General features: G+C 34.7%; 1 protein-coding gene across 2 annotated transcripts in view; it reads left to right on the forward strand.

The window, feature by feature from the left end:
• Positions 1 to 2,326: 2,326 nt before the first annotated feature.
• LOC114186821 (ferredoxin-dependent glutamate synthase, chloroplastic) overlaps positions 2,327 to 24,889 on the forward strand; it is a 32,847-nt gene continuing 10,284 nt past the window's right edge. The window contains exons 1-13 of one of the 2 annotated variants that reach the window (XM_028074860.2): positions 2,327 to 2,771; positions 5,230 to 5,557; positions 8,658 to 9,100; positions 9,178 to 9,309; positions 10,050 to 10,148; positions 11,592 to 11,662; positions 12,109 to 12,205; positions 12,785 to 12,877; positions 14,963 to 15,108; positions 17,466 to 17,625; positions 21,245 to 21,355; positions 21,460 to 21,675; positions 23,745 to 23,902. In XM_028074860.2, the coding sequence (XP_027930661.1) occupies positions 2,511 to 2,771; positions 5,230 to 5,557; positions 8,658 to 9,100; positions 9,178 to 9,309; positions 10,050 to 10,148; positions 11,592 to 11,662; positions 12,109 to 12,205; positions 12,785 to 12,877; positions 14,963 to 15,108; positions 17,466 to 17,625; positions 21,245 to 21,355; positions 21,460 to 21,675; positions 23,745 to 23,902 (2,315 nt within the window). In that variant the 5' untranslated portion in view covers positions 2,327 to 2,510. The remainder of the gene's footprint in view (positions 2,772 to 5,229; positions 5,558 to 8,657; positions 9,101 to 9,177; positions 9,310 to 10,049; positions 10,149 to 11,591; positions 11,663 to 12,108; positions 12,206 to 12,784; positions 12,878 to 14,962; positions 15,109 to 17,465; positions 17,626 to 21,244; positions 21,356 to 21,459; positions 21,676 to 23,744; positions 23,903 to 24,889) is intronic. The other variant, XM_028074869.2, reaches the window with a different exon arrangement.

Consider the following 24,889-nt stretch of genomic DNA (forward strand, 5'->3'; position numbering starts at 1 on the left):
TTTTGAAATCAACAGTGTATTTTTTCATTCAAAATATATTAGGTAATTAACAATTATATATTGTTATTTTTAAATAAATAGTGCATTTATTTTTAATGATAATTTTAGATAGATATGTAAAATTTATTTTATAAATTTATAAATTATTTAGAAATTTATAATAGTTATTTGACTTTTCACTAAAACACATAAGTCCAGATTCAAGAATTTAAAAGTTAAAAGTTAAAGAAATAAAATTAAGATGATTTGTTATAAATACTAAAAATATAGTTTCATGTAAAAAAAAAACATATATTTATATTCCAATATATCATAAGGTAGGAAATAAAATAATTAAAATTTGTGTGTATAAACTAATTTCACACAATTTTTTTAATGAATAACTAAACACATGATTTGAAAATACTACATTTAAAACTAAAGTATTCTTTATATATATACACTTCATTCAAATATACTTAAAAATTCTTGATACACATATCACACAGACTCTGATAGGTTCAAAACTCTCATTTTTTCTCACATCCATCTAACAGTTTTTAATATAAATAAATATTTTAATAATATTTTACATCATTTTATAAATATACAATTTGTTATATACTTGTTTGTTAAAATATAAAGAATTGCTTACAACTTCTCACATAATCAACGGCTTTTTTTTATTTTGGGGTCTATTAAAAGTTAAATTTGTATAAATGGATTCCTTATTTTGTTTTTGCAAAAATGAATCAAGTCGTTGGGATGAAAGATGACATTGGAGGTGAAGTCGTCCTCCCCGACTGGTTTCTTTATTTCTTTTTAAGTTAATGTCGTCATCTAATATGATGTTTTCTTTTATTTGAAAAAAGTGAAGTCGTCCTTCACTTTTTCAATTTTTTCAATTTTTGTTTGTTTTTTTTAAAAAATAATAACTGATAAATTTTAAAAAGAATAATGAAACTAAAAAATTTTAAAAAATTAAAAACTGAAAAAAAAAAAAATGAAAACTGAAAACTGAAAAAATTTGAGAAAAAAGGAAAAATAATGAAAAAAATCTGAAAAAAAAGAAAAAATAAAAAACTGAGATATTTTAAAAAAAATAATGAATAGTGAAAATTTTGAAAAGAAAAATTAAAAATAAGTAAAACTGATTTGAAAAAAAAGTGAAAAGTGAAGTTGGTAATGTTAGAGGACGACTTCACTTTTTAATTTAAACAAAGTCGTTATGTCTAATGACAACATTACTTTGAAAAAAAAAAAAAATTCGGTAGGGAAAGGATGACTTCATCATGAATGTCGTTCTCCTCGTAACGGCTTGATTCAATTAAAAAAAAAAAATCCAACAGAACCTATTTTACAATTTTGTGGTGAAAGAAACCTAAAATAAAAAAAAAAATTTCATAATCACACCGTATACTTTCTCTGTTACTGTTACTCCCTTCCAGCAAACAAATTGTAATCTATGTTAACCGGGAAATGCAGGTTATTCCTGCTGTTACATTTGCCCGTGGAAGTTTAGTAGGCATCTTGTGACGTTATCTTTTTTCTTTTCAAATACAAAATTAAACAAAAAAAGGTATCCTATCATTGAATTATTATAACAAAGGAAACGTGTGATCGACAGAGATTCTCCGATCCTAAGGTCTTCCCTTAAGAAAATAATCTGGTGCATCCGATACCATATTGTGCCCATATATCAATCTTATTACAATAATTTCATTTTTTTTTTATTTTATGCCATTGCAAAGTGATTTTTTTATTGTTATCAACTGAATTCTACTTTCTTCTTTACATTTCTTTATCTTTCCATCTCCGTCGTCTTCATTAACCTTTCCAAATAAACAAGTGGTATGTATTATTTAAAAGTTGAATAAACTTACCTTATTTTTATTGTGATGATGTACACAGTTTTATGTATTTTAACAAAGAAAAAACAAAATCATAATATATTTTTTTCTTATAAGATCTACAATATAAAGAAAATATTAAAAATATATTTAAAACTTTATTTGTTCATTGAATGTAATAAACTATTAATGAATATAAAGTCAAACTATACTGTGGGAGAACAACTACATTGCTTCTTGAGTTTTCTTTTGTGGGAATAAAATAAACCTCATGATTCATGATTAGGAATTTGAATATTTGAATTTAATGGCACGACAAAAAGTGAAGAAGAGGGAGAGAGAATCACGTTCCTCCAATAAGACTGGAATCTAGGAAGATGGGTATCCCACGCGCGCACTGCAGGGAACCCAGGAAGTAAGTGTGGAACGCAGCACAGAGTGCAGAAACCCAGCCGGGAGAGTGGCGCAAAGAGAGTGCGCACATTTGAGATCAGGTCCAGAGAGGAAGAGGAGAGTGAGGTTTGGAGTTGGTGTCGTGTGTGTGATTCAGACACTTCCCCTGTGACTCAGCGTCTTCCTGACCTCTCCCTCTTTTCCCTTTTATCTTAATTCTCACTCACCCACTCTATTCCATTTCTATTCTCCACACACTCACGCTCTCACTCTCATCACTCTTTCACCATGGCGCTGCACTCCGTCTCTTCCGTCCCACACGTGCTGCGCCTCTCTGAGCCATTCCCTTCCCTCCACAACGCTCATCTCCTCCTCGACCTCGTCCCTCTCCGCCGCAAACCTAAGCGTCGAACTCGCAAACTGAGAGCGTTCCCCTCGCCGTCACCGCTTCCTCGTTCAGCCGTCAAAGCTGTTCTCCATATCGACCGCACAACCGACAATCGTCTCCATGCTTCGTCTGCTTCCTCGTCTTCTGATTCCAAACCGCAGGTCTGCTTTTGCTTTCTTGTAGCATTTTTTTGATTACTTTCCTGTGTCCTACTATTTCCTGAGGAGATGAGGAGTTGTGATCGGAAGATTGAAAGGTGGAGGAAAACACTGTCAGATTTGTTCTACAGTCAATCTTGTCATCGCAATACGCAACACTGTAGAAAATCTCGCGAGAGACTGAATCTGTTAGAATCAAAATCGAAGTTGAACGAAGAAGAACTCTAAGTAACTATATACAAGCTCATTTCACTGACATGATTATTCACTATCATCTTGATATGAAGTTACTTAGTACTTTAGGCTATAAGCGGGGAGGTTTCTATAGCAGAATGCCATGGCTATTTAGTTGACTGGAGAATGTTTTGTGTAGCTAATTTCTTTGACGTAATTGCTGTTCATTTAGACGAGGAACAGTGTTTTGTAGGAGCTCTTTGATTTCTTTTTACCAAGAGATAGGTTCAGATAACTTTGGAATGAAAAGACCATTCCAAAAGTGATTTATCTTCGTCTAGAAAGAGAATTTGTATTACCTGGAAACTCGAGGCCAGAGACCTAGTCCTTAATTGAATGTTCTTAATACAATCTCCGAGGAAAACATCTTAAAGCAAACAAACAAAGAGACATCATTCATGAAGACCAAAGCAAGGAATAGAGGTTTCCTTCATCTTATTAGTCACCTTGAAATGAAGACTTTGGAGACTTTTTTTAGAACTCCAATGTCTTTATTCAATGCCAAATATGTAAGAATATTCCCCAACTTGCCTAGTCATATGTAACTCGCATCTCATAAATAGTGTGTCACCCTGTCCGACACGTAGACATGACACTCATACAAGGTGAAGTGTCTAATTTGAAGGCATATTTTTTGCCTGTGACATAATTTTGACATGGTTTCACCACCACGTTGATAATAACGACAAATATAATGATTCTCTAGAAATTCCATAAACTTGTAAATTTATTGTATAAGTCTCTAAAATGATTATGGAAATAAGGAACACATTATATTATCACTACTTTTTAGATATGTGTTTGGATTATTATTTTTGACTAATCTTGTTTGTTGATGATTTTTAGTATGTAGATACATAATGATCTAACATGTAGATCCGTTCCCTTTGTCCTAGATTTTGGAGACTACATGTGTTAGAGTGTCCATATTCGTGTCGTGTCAGTATCCGTGCTACCTTATAAGCTTTCTCAAATGCAAACCATGATGTTTTGCCCTTTCTATGTCTTCAGCCACTTTGTTAATAAGCAAGACTATATCTAAATTCTAAAATCTGCCTGCCTGCTGTGAAGACACTTTAATTGTCAGAAACTGTGTCTGGAAAAACATAGAGGACCCTGATGGTCAGTTTGTATTAGCTAGTTAGTTACATGACTAATTGACCGATTATGTTCATCCTTAACTTTGTATTATATCCTTCAGTGGAACTGAACTCATACATGTACAGTTGAATATCTGCCATTAGGTTTAAATTATCCAACTCCCAATGAAGTTGCACTTTTAAGAAATTCCAATAACGTGGGAAGAATGTAACAGTGCAGCTTCCAGGCTCTAGAGCTTACCACTGATGAAGTTTTTTTTAGTTAATTAAATTATTTTATATATATTATTATGGAATGCGTTCTACAATATCAGATTACTAGTTGCATTTTCTGGAAATGTACTGGAGATGTTAATCATATCATACATAGAATGATAGCAAGCCACCAGCCGAGTGTGCTCTTTTAAATGTATCCTTGTTTGTCCTTTCAATTTTGTTTAAATGATGCTTTAGCAAATGTACAGGAAAACAAACGTTATTGTGAGTGTCATTTTATTAATTCATGAATGTGTAAAATTCCTTATCGACTTTTTGGTCAAAATCAAATCCATGTGTACAATGGTAGCAATTGGTTGTACTTGAATGTACCCTTGTTTGTTTGTTTGCTTGTTTTTTAATGGGATATTTCTGGTATTAGACCCTTGGTTGGAAGCCACATTGGACCACACGTCTACAACTAATTTGAGTCACTTTGGCTTGACCCATTTAACAGTAAAAAGCTCTCCCAATACATATTTTGTCCACTCACAAGATACAACCAAGATCCTTATCCTTACGACTTGAACCAACATATGTTCTCCACTTTCAATTTTGTTTAAATGCTGCTTTAGCAATGGACAAGTAACAAGTATAATCTTGTTTAAGTGTGAATTTGGTTTAACTATTCTATGAATCATCATAACTTCTAAATAAACTGGAACATAGAATGAGTGTTACATCTTTTTCTTGTTGTATTATAGTTTTTAATTTGCAGTTTGTTTCTCAATTAGGTGACTCTGGCCTGATGCATAGAAGTTCCACCATTGTGGGGTCTGAGTTATTTTATAACATAATTTTTCAAATGTTTTCTAATCAACTGTTAGATATTGTGTAATGTAATCCACACGATAACATGTTGAGTATCCTAGTCACTTGTTGGACAGGTTGCAAACTTGGAGGACATACTATCAGAGAGGGGAGCCTGTGGGGTTGGATTCATTGCCAATTTGGAAAATAAGGGATCACATGAGATTGTCAAGGATGCTTTAAATGCTTTAAGTTGTATGGAACATCGTGGTGGTTGTGGAGCTGATAATGATTCTGGGGATGGTTCAGGGCTGATGACTGCAGTTCCATGGGATCTACTTGACAATTGGGCCAACAAACAAGGGATCGCTTCCTTTGATAAATTGCATACTGGTGTTGGAATGGTTTTCTTACCCAAAGATGCACAACTTCTCAATGAGGCGAAGAAAGGTTAATGTGTTACTGTTTTGAAATTTTGATGATTAGTTGAGCTCCAATAATGTCTTTTGTTTGTGGTTTACCTGAGATAAGCATGTTTAATTGTTTGTAACTTTTGTTGACTCGTGTTGCATAATGCATGCTGCATGATGTTCTCCCCTTTTTTGTGTAACGAAAATTTCCTTATTTCTTCTAGGAAAAAATCTAAGTTTCACCTCGATTATAGAGTCTATAAAGAGTATGTATGACTGTTGAAACACAGTAAGCTAATGAGTCGATTTTGTAGGGCTAAATTGTACCAAACTCATATTACAAGATGGTATCAAAGTCTATCTCATCCCTTACAAAAAAAGTTGCCTACCATATTATCCACACACATGGGCATTGATGCTGGACTGCAAGGAAATATATTGGGAAAAATCCATTGACTAGAAATAGAGCTCGAAATGAGTATACAAATAGGGGATAACCCTTATCTTATAAGTTTTTTTTGTGGGACTTATTTAGATTCAAACTCATTATAAGATTTTTCATTGATTGAGCATGCTATTCTGTAATTTACTTAGTCATTGATGACGTGTGAATGTCATACAAGCCTATTGTTAAAGATATGACTTGAATGTCAAAATAACAATCAATCTTCAATATGCTTCGTCCTTTTAAATCATATCTTTTAACACTTCCCTTCAAGCTTATGTATCATATGAGTCAAGCTTGTTAAAAATGGTCAGAGAGCATGACGGCTACTGAAAACAAAAATGGATTAATGACACAGTGGCTGCTGGAAAGTGAAAAATGCTCAGGGGACATGGTAACTTTCAGAAAGAAAAAATGACCAGAGAACGGTGCTATTTCCTGAACGTGACGTTCTCTTTGTTAAAGTGACAATCAATCTTCAATGTGCCTCATCCTTTCTAATCATATCTTCAACACCTATGAACCACAATCTTTGTAAAACTTGTAGTTGAAGCATGTTTCGATCAAGACATTGAATAAAACAAATGATAAGAGTTCATACATTGTAAAATCTTTGTTGCTGCATCATAGTTTGTGTAGTACAGCATATGCTGTTTGGTATCACTTTACTTTATGTATCTTTGTATTTCAGTATAATTACTGTATTGAAGAGGAACTGAATTTATATAGGAGCTTTATTTTCATTGTTAAACATGTAGTTGTCTTAAACCTTATATTTATCATGTGTGGTGCTTTGTAGTGCCCTTTGGCTATGGCATTATAGCATGGATTCACCAAAAATATAAGTCGTAAAATCAGTCATACCCATAGTTTAATTGAAACCATTTCAAATGATGAAACTCTCAACATCATATTTTTCAAATTCATCTGTTCATAAAAGAATTCTATTCCAACCGTATACGCTAAATAATTGTAAGTTGAGAGCCAAGAGCTTTTTGTTGTGCAGTTTTAAATCCTTCCAGATTAATGAACAAGAGCTTCTGAATATCCTTGAGACAAACCCAATATTAATTGAAAATGCCAAAGTTTTTCCAAATAATGGAAGCTTCTTAACAATGGAAGGACCTTGAGGTTAGCAATATTTGCACCTGTACCCTGCTTATTTTAGAAATAACACTCACCTCCCTTACATCTTCCTAACTTTGTTACTTTAAAAAATAAGGGACCAATGTCTAATTAAAACTATATTGGATATCCTACATCGAATTGACATATGGATAAATTATAATATATAAGTGAGTCTAAACCTCATCTTGGAACCTTATCTTGTAAGTCAGTTTTGTGCAGTTGAGTTAGATTTAAAGTCCATTTTCTAAGATCTTATTTGAACCTATCCTAGTAAGATTTGTTGGGCCTATTATGTCACTTGCTATTGGATCACCCACAAATATCCAGTCCTAAGCTCGAAATATGTGGACCATGACGCTTAGGTATGTATTGGAGATCACATGTCAAATGAAGATATAATCAAATCATAATATATAACATATAAGTAGCTGTAAATCTCATCTTATAATTAAGCTATGTGAAGTTGAGTTAAGTTTATAGTCCATTTTCTAAAATGGTATCAAAGTCTACTCTAGTATGATTTGTTGGGCTTGTTATGCCACCGATTATTTAGTCACTATCAAATAACTTACAAATATCTAGTCTCATGTTCTAGATGTCTAGTTCTTGGTGTGTGGGAGAGTTGTGTTGGAGATCCCACATAAACTAGATATAAGACCAAATTATATATAAGTTGGTGCATACTTTAACTCGTTAGTCAATTTTGTGAGGTTGAGTGAAACACAGTGAAAATCTGAACATAAGATTTTTAATAAAATAAAAATATACAAAAGCTTTTACATTAGGGCCATTATGCTAGTGTATAGTTGGAAAGGATAAAGAGGGCAAGAAAATGATAATGAGCCTTGATATAAAAGACCTGCTAGTGTATGAAAGTAGAAAGAAAAAGGTTGAACAAGAAGAATCGGTTGCGGGAGGGATACAAAGGGCAATCATGTTTATTACTCTAGTGTTATACTCCCTCTTTGCCCTATTATTTATTGCTTAAGCCCATGACTGCCTCTATATAGAATAAACAAAAGATATGAGCATGTTAAACTTCTGACTAATTAAAAAGTTGAGTTGAAAGCGTTAATGTTTTAAAAAACGATGTGGGCAAATGCTCTTTCTCACATATATTAAAGGCTATATACAGCTCATGTGAAAAATTTTCATGGAGTAAGCATATATTTGCAGACTTGGTAAATTTTCTTAACCTCTTATTTATACTAAAATGTTCAAGGTGGCCACATGAAAAAATGGTAAAGTTTAGGGATGTCTATATTAAATTTTGCTGTTTATTTTGTTTCTCTCCCTCTTTTTTTATTTTTTAATTCTGTTAGGACTTTTGCTACCCTTCATTCTTGTTATTAGTTCCTCTTTGAAGAAAAAGAAGCCTGTATATGACCATGCAAACATGCTTTGGGCAACACTAGTGGTGCATCTTGTCTTCATAAATACTTTATGTGCATGATAAGTCAATTATGATATATTAGTTTACATTCTCTTAAATTGGTCAATATGAATTTTGCACTCTAATACACCTGTTTATGTTCTGACATGTATTTTACATTTTTTTTGGGTTTAGTTATCATAAATATTTTTCGGCAAGAAGGTCTTGAGGTTCTTGGTTGGAGGCCTGTCCCTGTAAATACTTCTGTTGTTGGTTATTATGCAAAGGAGACCATGCCCAGTATACAACAGGTATTTGTTAAGATTGTGAAAGAAGAAAATGTTGATGACATTGAACGAGAACTGTACATCTGTCGGAAATTGATTGAAAAAGCAGTAAGCTCAGAAAGTTGGGGAAATGAGCTTTATTTCTGTTCTTTATCCAATCAAACCATAGTTTACAAAGGGATGCTTCGCTCAGAAGTGCTTGGGTTGTTTTATTCTGATCTTCAAAATGATCTTTACAAGTCCCCTTTTGCCATTTATCATCGAAGGTACAGCACAAATACCAGTCCCAGATGGCCTCTTGCACAACCTATGAGGCTTCTTGGTCATAATGGAGAAATCAACACCATACAGGTTGCGTTTTTTGACATTAAAACGCTATAAAATTTTTCTTTTGGTTGATTTATGAAATTGCCACATGTTTTGTGCAGGGGAACTTGAACTGGATGCAATCACGAGAACCATCATTGAAATCACCTGTATGGCGAGGCCGTGAAAATGAAATTCGTCCTTATGGAAATCCAAAGGCATCAGACTCAGCAAATCTTGACAGTGCTGCAGAAGTATGTCAATAACCGAATTTAAATTATTAATTCCTTCTGCTTGAGGATCTTGATAATAATGATTCTTTTGGAATATATTGTTGAAATTTTAATATATATGATCCTTTTACACTTATGGTTATACTTGTAATGTTATCTTTTATTTCAAATTATTTTTCATAATCCAATTTTTTAAAATTTCAATATATCAAAGTTATTTGTTAGGTAATGCTCCTATTGAAACGCTTACTTTTTGTTTGGACTAAGATGCTTAATAGGGTTGATCAAAGTGATTTTACATATTTATTGGCTTTTTGTAACTATTTCAATTTTCTTTTCATGATTTTCATAGGGACAAGGGACTAAGCTCTTTTCATATGTTTCCATGTTTTGCTTTCTCTTTTCGCTTGCTCTATGAGAGGATTTTATGCTTCTTTATTTCTATTGTTCTTTTTTCTCTTTAATGTATTTCGTCTTTTATTAAAGTAAAACATTGTTAAAAAAAAACCGAAAGAAAGAAATTGATAGTCCAAATTTCGATGGTTGCTCTGAGTTGATTGTATTGTTTCTTACGGACTCCTCTTTTTAACATATAAAATTTGTTTTGTTTTCAATATCCTCTGTTTTTTAGATTTTCTTTTGTTCTCATCATCATCATTATAATAATAATTATTTTTATTATTAATTTTTGTGTATCAAATTCTAGAATTGTTATAATAGTCATGTTTATATCTTGAGATGAATGGTCCACTATGTTTCAGTTATTGATAAGAAGTGGTCGAAGTCCCGAGGAAGCTATGATGATTCTTGTTCCAGAGGCTTATAAAAATCATCCAACTCTGACAATCAAATATCCTGAGGTATTTGTTTTATGTAACTGACTTGTCCAATCTCATGGTTATATATCCCTGCTTGTTATTGTATGTTCTGTGAACTTTATTTTTCCAAATAAGAAAAACATGTTCTGTCAGTTTATCACTTACTGTAAGTCATATAACAAAGAAGTCGTTTGAAGTCCTTTTGGGTGGTAATGACTTTGTTGTATTTTATTTTTAAAACCAAAAGCTGGTCTGTAAAGGTTAATTGTTTGGTTTATTACTTATGAAATTTAGGTGGAAGTTATTTTAACCAAATATATTTAATAAAGTAAATGGTAGGGGAAATTGTAGAAAGAGTTCGTGAGTCACTGCAGGTGGACGTCAAGTGTTTTGAGGCTGTGTGTGAAGGGGTGCCCATGGTGGCGTGGCCTCTGTATGCAGAGCAAAAGCTGAACAAGGTGATTTTGGTGGAGGAAATGAAGGTGGGTTTGGGTGTGAAGGGGAACAAAGAAGGGTTAGTGAGTATCACCGAGTTGGGTAACTGAGTGAAGGAACTGATGGACTTAGACAGAGGGAAAGAAACTAGACAAAATATTTTCAAAATGAAAGTTAGTGCCACCGAAGCAGTGGGAGAAGGTGGGTCTTCCATCATTGCTTTGAATAGGTTAGTGGAACTGTGGAAAGAGCACTAGTAGTATAGAATTAGATGAGTGAGATTGATGGAATGAATAATATTAAGTTTAGAAAAGTGTGATGCAGCATAAAAGCTGCTAAATATCTTTCTGAATAAAGAATGACTAGGTGTGGTAGTTGCAGAAAATTATCTTATGCATATTTCTCCTCAAATAGTTTTCCATTTGCTCGAATTCTAATTGGAAATACAAAATTGAAAGTTGTTATCCGCTTTCACGACTTTCTTATTTTTGAATCTTAACTGAACTCATGCACATGCACCACGGCTTCCAATTCCATGTAAAAAAATTGAAAACTGTGATGACTGAGGAATGACTTCTTCATTTTGACATTCTAACTGAACTCGTGCTGATGGGCACGACTTCCAATTTCATACATTGAAAGCCATTCTGGTGCAGCACGACTTTGCAGATACAGTGAAGTGAAGTTGTCTTTCCCTTCAGCAACTTCTGATTTTCAAAAAAAAAAAAAGAAAAGAAAAAGAGGAAGTCGTTATCCTGGATACAACTTCAGTTTTACTTTTCAGCCTAGTTTGAAATCGTGAGCATGGGGGCACGACTTCTTAGCCTAAAGTCGTCTCACTCATGTACGACCTACCCAAAAGCTGTAATAAAAATGAAATCTGCCCATTCTCGAAATTTATCTGCAAAACTACACCATTCGGGTAAAAAATCCGGAAATGCAGAGTCTGTTATGTTTGTTGCATCTTATCTTTTATTTCTTACAATCTTTTGAACCAATTCTTTTCAAATTCTGCATGAAAGTGTCCTTAATGTTGTTTTTACTTCTTAGGCGCTTGATTTCTATGACTACTACAAGGGTCAGATGGAAGCTTGGGATGGACCAGCCTTGCTTTTGTTCAGGTATAAATGCTTAAAAAGTAATCCATGGGAACATGATTGACTTGTTCGCCTGTCACTGTATCTTATTCATATCAAGTGACAAAAAAATGTTAGAGGTAACACTAGTCTGCAAAGTGTGGTTAGTATACCAAAACCAGAATTTAATGGTCCTCCTAATCCATGTAACTTGTAAGTCTTATGGAAGGGAGAGGGTTAGGTGTCCAAGAAAAAATTTCCGCGTGATTATTGTTTTACTCTCGTGTAGCAACTCTTTAATGAATTACTTGTTCTTGATTCCGTGTTGTTTTGCAATGTGATTCTTGATTGATTTTAATGGTTATTTGCTATAGTAGTATTTAATGGGATATTCAGTGTGAACATAATGTAGAAGTTAGGAAAAAACTTATTCTTTGGATCTTTCTGTTTTGCCATTTCGGTGATTGCTGGTAATCCCATTGTTGTCACAGTGATGGGAAAACTGTTGGTGCATGCCTTGATCGTAATGGACTTAGACCTGCAAGGTATTGGCGAACATCAGACAATATGGTCTATGTTGCCTCAGAGGTGAAGTCCCAAACTTTTATCCCCTGTAATTAATATAATGTTATATGATGTCTCTGTTTAGATGACAGTCTTACTCTATTGTTTAAGTTGAGAAATTTTGGGTGAATATGTGTTTTGGCTCCATTTGAACTGGGAAAAGCCAAGATTTGTTCAACTTCATCTCACTAAATCTTCTATTATCTCACCTCGTGTCATTTTCTTTGGTACATTAAAATTAAACTGTTACGTCCCTTTTGCTGGTGGCTTTCCAATTAATACCGCATTAAGTTTTTAAATTAAACAGAGATGAACAGTATTTCAGATATTAGTATCTGACCTTTCTTCTATTGATTTCTTTGTGCACGTCCTGTGAATATGATCTTGCTTTGCTTATGATGTTTTTACTTTATTTTATGATTCTTACTTAAAAGATAATGATGAATATAGAACAATTTGGTTTGTTTAAAGCATTTTTTTGAAAATTGGCATCTCCTGAACTTATTTGCAGGATAACAATCACAGTTCTGAAACCAAAAGTTCAGTTTCATGACTTTCAATTATTGTATTTAAGATATTTTACCTTGTGTTGTTCACTTTTAGGTTGGTGTTGTGCCAGTGGATGAATCAAAGGTTGTCTTGAAAGGCCGCTTAGGTCCAGGCATGATGATAACGGTTGATTTAACTGGTGGTCAGGTTTGTATTGGAGTCTTTTCTTATTTCACTTGTTCTACTCCTGAACTTGTTGTTGCATTATTAATATTGATTTAAATATTTGTCCAACTTAGAAATTTTCTTTTATTTGATGCAACTTCCATGTTCCCAAGTGACATAAAGTCATTCATTGAATAACATTCCACTTGGCCTTTTCTATTGATTCTGAAATTTTGTGTATGAAGCTAAACTTTATTCTCCTTATTCTGTTGGATTTAGAGAGGCAGAGCTTAGGGAGAAAGAGAGAACTTGAAATGAAAACACTTATTCAAGAGAACATAGTAGTGTGTACAGGTTCTGCATACCATCCATGTGAAATACACACAGACAGACACACTCTCTCACAGTGGAGACTGTTTCCTAGGCCATTATTTAGATGCATTTATCACGGGATATATGAACATACTATTTCCTAGCTTAGTGCATTAACTATTATTATTTCCAGCACATTTAACAAAAACCTGGGGGTTTGTTTGTAGCCCTACAAAGAATGGAGAAAACATATACTTATTAATAGCATCCTAGCCTTGGGATGCTATAGGATACAAACAACGGAGCTGTTTTTTTAAGCAACCATTGGAGCTAAAATCGCATTATTTTGCATGCTATAGCAGAGTGACTCATGACTTTCACAAACCTTGTTTGAAGCTTAATTCATGCAACATGCATTGCTCTCACCTGTTTTGTAACAAACCATGACTTCCCTATGCTTAGCAGTGTTGTTTCTGACCAGGCCCAGTTCTTTTGGCCAAGGCCTAGACATACTCAAATCTTACTCGTCTTAAAGCAAGTAGATGCATTTTGGAGGATAAAGTAATCTCACAATCATTGATTATAAAATTAACACTTGAAAATCGTGATAAGATCAAATACATATATACATAAACATACATATCATAGAATTGTATATGTTCTGAATGTATTGTGTGTCTAATGCAGACCACACAATATGTATTTATACTATTGAATAGAATAAATTTCAATAAAAACATCGACTAATTAGGAATCAATCACACTAATTTATGAGATTATGCAATAATTAATTTCCTAGAAATCTGTAACAGCTGATTATATTCTAACACACATAAATACACACACACACATAACCAACTCTAAAGTTAGTTACAATCTCAATTTATTGAATTTATAATTAATGGTTTAGTAAAATCTCCAATCCACCTTCTCTCTTTGCATACTTTGTTCTGTCGATTATTTGCATATCCTCTGTTCTATTTAGTTCAATGGAAGTCTTGTGAAAGGTTTGTGTTCTTCGTCCGCCTTTATTCTGTTACCGTAGGTCCTCATTCTGTTCTGCTGACACCATCTGTTCAATATGTATGTTCTGTTCTGATGTTTTCTCCCAAATTTCATTCGATTGGATCTCCTAACACAGTTGTAGCATCCCACTTGGATGCTTTCACTTAATTTCATGATTTTTGTTCTATGGTTACATATGAAATTCAGTTGTATAAGAGATTTAAGAATTTCCTGTCAAAACAAATGAATTAGTTTTTCAAGTTTTCAAGAAATATCACGTGAGTGTATCTTCTGTTTGACGATGTTATTGGCTGTTTATGTTTTTACAACTCAATTTGTGTTTTGTTTAAGTGTGATTGTTTGCGAGACAGTTACTATAGTTTGTTTCCTGTGTTTTTAGTATAACTGTTTTAGTTAGTTATAACTAACTTATCTCGTAACTGAGCTTTGTTAGATATAGTTTTCTATAAACAGAGATTTAGTATTCTTTTTGTATCTTTGAACTTTATATACTAAAATTATCATATCAAGGTTTTCTATCATTCTACTTCTGAGAACTTCACTAACATCGTTTTGTAATACTTATATATAGCTGGTTGATTAAGAAAATCAATTTATAATTTTATATCAGTTATGATAAAATCATATTATATGGGGTGGGAGGTCATGGTCTGTGAATTAGAAATTGTGGTTGCACATCCCTGTGTTCTTATAGTAATTTTGTTAAATAGTTAATGTTTTGTTTTCCTGTAAAAAGTAGTATATACTTTCTTGTGGCATATTTTACATTCCTAATGTTTTTTGTGGTAGGTCTATGAGAATACAGAGGTCAAAAAACGAGTAGCTTTATCAAACCCATACGGGAAGTGGATCCAGGAAAATTTGCGCTCCTTGAAGCCTGGGAACTTCCTTTCAGCCTCTCTGATGGACAATGAGGCAGTATTAAGAAACCAACAGTGAGAGTTCTATGCAAACATTACTTAGCTTTTATCCTTTATGACAAAATGCTTGTTTTTAAGTGTGTATATTTATAAATCCTATCAAACCCCGTTGCTTTACACACTGCTATTGCTGATGCATTCTATGTGATGTGGTTCTCTGTTTTTCTTACTATTCGTGAGGATCATGAATTGTGATTTAAACTCTTAGAATTTGGGCTTAGATCTAAACCAAACCTCACAAAATTGACCTGTAAGGTGAGTACCATTTGGGTTTTATAACTTCTATGTTAGCCACATATATAGTTGATGTGAGACTAGCGCCCTAAAGAGGCTGCAGCAAAGGCAAGTTAGGTGTCTTCAGCAAAGTTATGGAGGATGGTGTGGGGAAGCCTTAGGAAATACTTATACATGGGACAAAATCGCTAAAGGGATTCAGGAAGGTGGCTAAAGAGACCCTTGGTGAAGAAAAAAGGCTGAGGACCTATGGTAAAGAATCTTGGTGGTGGTATGTAGGTGTGCTAGATAAAGTGCAGGTAAATAGAAATTGTCATGAAGCATTGTTTGTGTAAGAATGAAAAAATATTGGGGGGACATGTTGTAGCCAAGAGAGATACCAAAAGGCTGTGAGCTAGAGCTTTGATGGGTTATGCCAATCCTTGGGCGCTAGAGATGTGAGGGGTAATTGTAGGCTCACTTATTTTAGGGAAAGAAAGTAGAATTGAGTGAAGTGTGACGCAATAAGGATGAAGAAGTCAAAGTCTTGGAACAAAGCAAGGTGTTAAGGGTGCCAAACAGAAAAGTAGTTAAATCAAATAACTTATTCATTGAGGTATGGAGGGATTTGGGTGAGAAAGGTATTAGTTTGCTGACAAATGTAGATAATGGAATTGTAGTCTAAGAAAATGTTGGAAGAGTGGAGGAGTAGTGTTCTTGATCTCTATTTGTAAGAACAAGGGATAAATACAACAATTGGCGAAATTACAAGGGGATAAAGTTGATGACTTATAATTTGAACTTATGAAAAAATATAATCTAGTAGAGATAAAGATAGTGGGCTCACATTGTGGGAAGTCCCTTCTCTAGCGGCAGAGTGTGGAATGTTTAAGCATTTCGACATTCCTAACTTAAAAAGTAAAATTTAAGAAACATACTTTACTAGAAGTTACACAGTTTTAAGTATACGGGGGCTTGTTGGAAGTTCCACATCGACTAAAGATAAGACCAATTTAGAGTATATAAGTGAGTGCAAACCTCACCTTACAAGCTAGTTTTGTAGGGTTGAATTCGGCTTAAAGTCCACTTCTTAATATGGTATCATAGCCTAGTTAGAGCCTATCCTAGCGAGATTTGTTGTTTGTTGGACATATTGTACCACCCATTAAATGTTTAGTTCCACGTTCGAGATGTCTATACCTCGGCGTGAGAGGGGTGTGTTGGAAGTCCCACATCGAGCATGAGGGGACTAGAGATAAGATCAATTTAGAGTATATAAGTCGGTGCAAACCTCATCTTACAAGTCGGATTTATGGGGTTGAATTAGGTTTAAAGTCCGCTTAACAGTTCCATATAGAGAACGACGTAGAAGTAGAGGCAGATTTAAACCTTAGGGTTCAAGTGGATGGGTTGAATGGAGGGGTGCTTTGGGAGCTATGTGACAAAAATGTCTATTTCTCAAGTTTAAAAGAAAAACTTAATTGTGTTTTATAAGACTAACAATGTTGTATGGATGAGTGTTGGGTAATGAAAAGCCATAAGAGAAGAAACTTAATGTTGCAAACATGAGAATGTTGTTGCTTTTGATGATTGGGCTTACTAGACAAGACATAATTTGGAATGAACGAAATGGAGAAAAAAATGGTGTAGGACCTTTGGTAGAAAAGATGGTTGAGACTTGCCTTAAGTGATTTAGGCGTGTGCGTAGAAGACTCATAGAATACCTAGTGAGGAGAGTAGATCAAATTGTGGGTAGATCCTTCTATACAGCTGAGGGAGAATGAGAAAACCTGCAAGTGAAACTGTTAAGATTTAGAAGTCAGTAGTTTGTCTATAGACATGACTTATTATTTATTGATAGGGCATTATGGTATTGCCTAAATTCATATGAAAAACCTCACCCAGTGGTATTATTGTTGTTGCTATTGTCTTTTGTTTTATCAGGATCAACATTAGTAGATTGTGTTGTTGCTATTGTCTTTTGTTTTATCAGGATCAACATTAGTAGATTGTGGCTGGTTTCCATAAGCTAATGCTGAATGTCCTACCAGCTAATGTTCTATAGCATGTTGATAAGAGAGTGTTTGCTTTTTTATTGATGCTTAGAATACAACATCCCATATTGCTATTACTTTTCTCATCTTTTGTGCTACCACCAGGGCATTTGGCTACTCTAGTGAAGATGTCCAAATGGTGATTGAAAGTATGGCTTCTCAAGGAAAGGAGCCCACATTTTGTATGGGAGATGATATTCCCCTGGCAGCATTGTCTCAGAAACCTCACATGCTTTTTGATTATTTCAAGCAACGGTTTGCACAGGTAAGCCAGAGTACTTTCCTACAATTTCTTTTATAAATTGATTTGCTTTGTTCTCTGACAAAGTTTTGCTATGGTAGTGGAAAGTTACTTATCTCATTTGTCTTGATCATGTTTGATGTAAAATGTGTTATTGTTTTTTCACAATGTCATGGGATTTTTGTCATTGCATGATACTGTTGTTTGTCTATGATTCATTGTGTATCACTGCGCAGGCTCTCTGCATATCCCTATCTATTTGTGTGTTTCTATATTTCTGAACTAATTCACTAATGGTTTAGTCCAATGCCAGATGAGCTGAGGTATTGTGTTGGTGGGCATTCTTGCACTCAGATTTTTACATCTGCTTCTCCCATTTTCTGTGCATTTGTTTTGAAAATGGCTATTCTTTTCATTCTTATTTTGTTTTTTGGGGGTGGGATGTGGACACATGGAAAACTGTTTTGATGAAAGAGCTTGCTAATATGCATCACTTAAGTCATGTTAGATGATCTTGTTGAAGTGAATTATGAACTAAGAAAGCCATGGACATCACTGGGATTTGGGTGCCTTGACCCTAGAAGACTTCAGCACAATAGGAGAGTCCAACCCAAAAAAGACTAGGCTATTAGGTGGGAGAACCTCTATGTGTGGAACTCGTAATTGACATTCAGGTATAGATTGTGTAGTGGAGTATGTCTTTTGCAGTGTCAAAGAATTATGATTGGTTGCATTCCAAATGCATGTACCCATACAGATGACTTGGACAAATTTCATATGCTTTATTGATGCAGCCTAGCTTATATATATATATATATATATATATATATATATATATATATATATAATCCGAGTTGGATTGTAAGGGGAAAGTTGGTAATGGGTTGGGTAGGTGTTTGGGATAAAGGGTATGTGGGAGATGTGTTCATGTGGAATGAAAGTGCCTTGAGAGCTTTTGAAGAGTTGAAGAAAAAAATTACAACTGCACCGCTATTAAGGCTACCCAATTTTGAGAAAGAATTTGAATTAGAATGTGATGCATTCGGGACTGGAATTGGAGCCATCCTAATGCAAAATTGTCAACCAGTGGCTTACTATAGCAAAGTCTTGGGGTCAAGAAACTTATCTAAGTCTGCGTATGAGAAGGAGTTGATGGCATTGGTTCTAGCTATCCAACACCGGAGGCCTTACTTGCTAGGGAGGGCATTTAAGGTATTTTCTGATCAAAAGAGCTTGAAATAATTGTTACAGCAAAGGATAACTAATGGGGATCAACAAAATTGGGTGGCTAAATTATTGGGGTACAATTTTGAGATTATTTATAAACCAGGACAAGAGAACAAAGGTGCAGATGCTCTCTCGAGAAGCAAAGAAGGATTGGAACTGAATAGTATGATCTATATTCCTGTTTGGTTGGATTATCAAGCATTAATGGCCGATGTGCATGACAGTGATAAATGGAAAAAAATATCAGAATTGCAAAGGGGAACATAAGCCTATCTTGGATTTACATACAAGCAAGGAGTGTTACTATTTAAGGACAAATTAGTCATTGATGAAAAGTCCTCGTGGATTCCTAAGTTATTAGAGGAATTCCACGCAACCCCACAAGCAGGGCAGTCAGGGTTTTATAGAACCTATAGGCGTGTGGCAACCAACTTATATTGGGAAGGAATGAAAAATGATGTATTGAAGTTTGTTCGAACTTGTGACACATGTCAACGCCAAAAATATATGATGACATCACCTGGAGGATTGTTGCATCCACTTCCAATTCCAAAAAGAATTTGGGAGGACATTAGCCTTGACTTCAAGAGGGTTCGAAGCCATTATTGTTGTTGTGGACAGATTAACAAAGTACAGCCATTTTGTGCCCTTGAAACATCCGTATACAGCTAGGGGAATAGTAGAAATTTTTGTAAGAGAGGTGGTAAGACTCCACGGCCTCCCAAATTCTATTGTTAGTGACAGGGATTCAATATTTATGAGCGGATTTTGGAAAGAATTTTTCAGGATACAAGGAACAACATTGCAAATGAGTACCGCATACCATCCCCAATCAGATGGCCAGACTGAGGTTGTTAATCGATGTTTGGAAACATATTTACGTTGTTTCATAACTGACCAACCGAAAGGGTGGGCTTTATGGCTTCCATGGGCAGAATATTGGTTCAACACGACATATCATGAGTCAACAGGTACTACCCCATTTGAAGCGGTGTACGGATGTAGGCCTCCCCTAATTGTGCGGAGTGTACCGGGGGAAGTCAGAGTAAAAGGAGTGCAGAGGGAGTTATTGGATCGGGATGAGGCTTTAAAGCAGCTAAAGAATCACTTGTTGAGAGCTCAAGGTCGAATGAAGGCTCAAGCTGATAAACATAGAACAAATATAAGCTTCGAGGTAGGAGAAATGGTATTTTTGAAGCTCAAGCCACATAGACAGAATTCGATGGTGGCCAAGATATGCCCGAAGCTGAGTGCTAGGTATTATGGTCCTTTTCAAATTATGGAAAGGATAGGTGAGGTTGCTTATCATTTAAAGTTGCCTCCATCATCAAGGATACATCTTGTTTTTCATGTGTCCCTCCTCAAGAAAGCAGTGGGGGACTATAAGACAAGGGAAGAATTACCTACCGGGTTAGAGGATGATGATGCTGAAATAATTGAACCGCTATCGATTCTAGCTTCCCACAGTGTTATGAAGAAGAGAGATTGAATGAATCAATGGCTCATCCATTGGAAGGGGAAAACAACAGAGGAGGCTACATGGGAAGATGAAGTTTCAATTAGAAGTCAATTTCCTGAACTCAGTCTTGAGGACAAGACAATTCTTCAAGAGGAGAGTATTGATAAGGCCCAAAGAATGAGTGGGCTCCCTCAACCTCAAGCCCACGATGGTACCAAGGCATGGTGGGGAAAAGTGTATGTGAGAAAGAAGGATCCAAGGGTTGAGGTGGCAGGTAGTTAGAGGAGAGAGAAATCAGGAGGGGAATGGGGGAGATTCTATTTGATATTCAATTTTGTAAAGTGTGGGGGAGAGGTGTTTTTTGGGCTGAGAGAGGAGAGGAACCATTGGTGTTACTCTAGAGAGGAGCATAGCTCTGGGTGGGATTTGTTATCCTTCTATTTCACGATTTCGTTTACAGTATAATAAATACATCAGTGTGTTTTTTCTTCCTTTGATTCCTTTTTCTAAACTTTTAAGGAGTGGGTCTTTATCATCATGAAATACAGAAAACCATATACTCTTTAGCAGTTCTAGGCATAAGTACATTTACTTGACTTGATAAATTATCAGTAGCGCTTGATAATTATTTTTCTGCATCATTCCTGGACCTATAGAATCTCCAAATTAGTGACTAGTGTTGACTGTATTTGTTTAAAAAGACAAGTCTTTTGCATCCTGATTTTTGTTGCTTCTGTATACTTTATTCACCGTGACTGACTAAAGAAAGATGGCACTGCTGAGATGGGGTTTAATATGCATATTTACAGAACCATATTGGGAAGTTATGTTTGATGTTGTATAAGTTTTTGGTTTGGATTTACTATTCTTATTGATATTTGCATGTAAAATTTCTTGATAATGTTCTTTAATTCACTCTGATGCCACCACCCCAATTTTCTGTTTTCCAAAGTACAGGTTACGAATCCTGCAATTGATCCTCTTCGAGAAGGATTGGTTATGTCTCTTGAAGTGAATATAGGGAAAAGAGGGAATTTATTGGAAGTTGGGCCAGATAATGCTTCACAGGTATCTTAGCATGCATCTGTAATATTTAGTTTGCCATTGCCGAGTAACACATTTGATTTTGTTATCTTTTCTTGCCCACGAGATGATGGTGTGTTTTGGAGCAGGTTATGTTGTCCAGTCCAGTATTGAACGAAGGGGAGCTTGAATCATTACTAAAAGATTCCCAGTTAAAACCACAAGTGTTACCTGCATTTTTTGATATAACTAAGGGCATTGAAGGTTCTTTGGAGAAAGCATTAAATAAGCTTTGCGAGGCTGCAGATGAAGCTGTCAGAAACGGTTCCCAGTTGCTTGTTCTATCAGACCGTTCAGAGACACTGGTATGGACCGTCTAAGGGCACCTACTTCTTTCCACAGAATGTTTGTTATATACACACACACACACACACAGACACATATAAGCAGTGATGTTTTTCTCTTTTTGGTGAATAATAAAGGGTTAAGTATGTTTTTAGTCCTTGAACTTTGACTCAAAATTGGAATTCGTCCCTGGTCAAAACTTTGATAAATTTTGGTCCCTAAACTTTAAAAATCAATGAATATAGTCCTTTTAACCCAATTTTATTAACTTTTTCTTACGTTTCGAACACATTTCTCAGTAAATATTGACTCGAGAATGTGTCAGACGGCGTAAACAACTCCAATATTTACTGAGAAATGCGTTCGAAACTTAAAAAAGAGTTAACAAAATTGGGTTAAAAGAACTATATTCATTCATTTTTAAAGTTTAGGAACCAAAATTTATCAAAGTTTCGACGAGGGACGAATTCCAATTTTGGACCAAAGTTTAGGGACTAAAAACATACTTAACCCAATAATAAAAGCAATAATTTGGTACATGTGTAATTAGATGAGACATGATATGCTTTTTTGTCTGCAAAAGATGATGACAAGAAGTCCTCCTCGTTTTTTAATTTGACACCTACTTCTTTCCACAGAATGTTAGTTATACACACACACACACATATAAGCAGTGCTGAATTTCTCTTTTTGATGATAGAAAAAGCAATAATTTGGTACATGTGTAATTAGATGAGACATGATATACTATTTTCTCTGCAAATGATGATGACAAGTCCTCCTCATTTTTTAATTTGATTATCAATTCAAATTTGTTTAAAGTGAAAATGTTCTGGAGCTATTTTTTTTTTTTTCTACATATGAATTGATAAAGACTGTTGAATTTGTGATATCAAGTGAAGTTATTTACAAATAGGAGTGCTAGGCATTCCCCTTATAGTTATGAATCCTCACTTAACATTCCTTGTCTAGGCACCTACCTAAAAGAACTCATCTGTACCTGAGTGCTATGAGGTGCAAAGTCTCCCATCCAGTAAGTAAGGGATGCTGGGTGGGTTATTCAATCACCGGGGAACTCATCCTCAAAAGCTAGCTATTTAGGGGGAAAAACTAAACATTTAAATATATTACCGAACATCCCTTACTGCTCGATGTGGGACTTAGGTATCCCATAACACCTAAGTTCCTATTAGAATTCCATGATTCCTATCAATCTTGCTCCTATAAATAGTCTCCCAAGCCAATCTCGTAACATTCATTAGAAATACCATATGCGACATATTTCCTCTTTCATTACAAACATTTCATCCAAACACACTAATGTTTATACTATTACCGGCAAGTACAGAACCAAGCTGCTTCCGCACATGATAACTTCGTTTTCTTCATCATTCCTTTTCATTTCACCTTAAAACTTATTCCTCTGCTATAACCTTATAAAACCCTTAACCTGACTTTTACCTCCCACAACTTTAAGTTCTCTTGCTGCTTCACAATTGAAGTGCTATTAATCTCACATGAGGCAGAGTCATGGCCTAAACGATGCCTAAACCAAAGATAATTTACTTGGCAACTTGAGTTGTCCAGCCCAATGATTGTTCATCCTTCTCTGATGGCTAGACCCTTAGCATATATTTTTTCCATGCACAAACAAACCATTATAAATCGAGAAGGAATATAATGAATTCCGTGTGTTGGATACACATGTGTATTCTTATTTATAATGAAAAAGAGATACAATAATAAGGAACAAAATCAATATCTAATAATGAGAAATATCTGATATATCATTTAGCTGGCAAGTAGTTTTATTCATTTAGATTCCCTTTGAGCAGTTGGCTCTTTAGTTGACTTCATTTACACAAACATAAGGCATATGTAGTGATAAGAGAAAATCTTGGCTATGCATTCATGGTCAAGATTGTTTTATTTTTAAGTCTAAGTTTAACCCTCCATTATGATTGTGTGGTCAAGATTAGCACCTCTCATGCGAGCATGAATTCTTATATGCTTCCTATATGGTACATATAATACGTTTTTGGATTTGTGTATCTGAACTAATAATGTATTCCCTTCTTTTTGGTCCTAGGAACCAACACATCCGGCAATTCCAATTCTTCTTGCTGTTGGTACTGTTCATCAGCATCTTATCTTGAATGGCCTGCGGACATCAGCTTCAATTATAGCAGATACTGCCCAGTGCTTTAGCACTCATCAGTTTGCATGCTTAATAGGATATGGTGCAAGGTTATTTAATGTCCTCACTCAAGTCTCTGTTAGACGTAGTGTTTTCATTTGTGGTTTCTTCGTGATTGTTATTTTATATTTGGAGTATGTTAGGCGATCTAATTTTCATTTACTAGTCTCAATGTTACTTGGCCTAGTATAGGTTGACGAATTTTATTTTCTGTTTCTTTGACAATGTACAAATATCGTGTGCCCACATATATAATTCATTATTTATAATCCAATACTGGTACAACCAGGGATATAGTTAAGGAAATAAAATGCAAGGAAATCCATAATCACTAGAAATAAATTTCTATATTTAACTCTTTACATATAATTAAAGCATGTCTATAATTCATTATTTGACAATGTACAAATGTCCTGTGCCCACATATATAATTCATTATTTATAATCCAATACTGGTACAACCAGGGATATAATTAAGGAAATAAAATGTAAGGAAATCCATAATCACTAGAAATAAAATTTGTCTATATTTAAATTTTTACATATAATTAAAGCATATGTCTAACACTCCCCCTCAAGCCTAAGAATATATGTCATTTGAGCCAAACTTGTTACTAATGTATTCAACATGTGAGATTTTGACAGCTTTAGTGAACATGTCTCTTATTTGGTCTATGGAGCTAACAAAATGATTGGTGGTGATTTCCTCTGAGATCACCTTCTCTCTAACCAAGTGTAAATTAATGTATTTGGTCCACCCATGGAAGATCGAATATGAGGCAATGCGGATAATAAAGTGATTTACAATGTCTCCATGATTCCCTATGAGATCATATTCCCTCCAATAGGAACACTAAATCCAAAAGTTGAGCTCATATCTAAGCTTAGTCCTTTCCAATCAGCATTAGAATTGGAGACAACTATTGCATTGCCTTTGTTTTCATATAATGATCCTCAATCGAAAGCACTATTGTAAATATCATGTCAATAACTCAAGTAGCGTTAAGGAGTTGACTCACCATGCTAACAACAAAGGT

The sequence above is a fragment of the Vigna unguiculata genome, chromosome 1 (genome assembly GCF_037176805.1).
Source record: "Vigna unguiculata cultivar grain cowpea cultivar isolate G323 ecotype 2 chromosome 1, ASM3717680v1, whole genome shotgun sequence".
NCBI classification, from domain to species: Eukaryota; Viridiplantae; Streptophyta; class Magnoliopsida; order Fabales; family Fabaceae; genus Vigna; species Vigna unguiculata.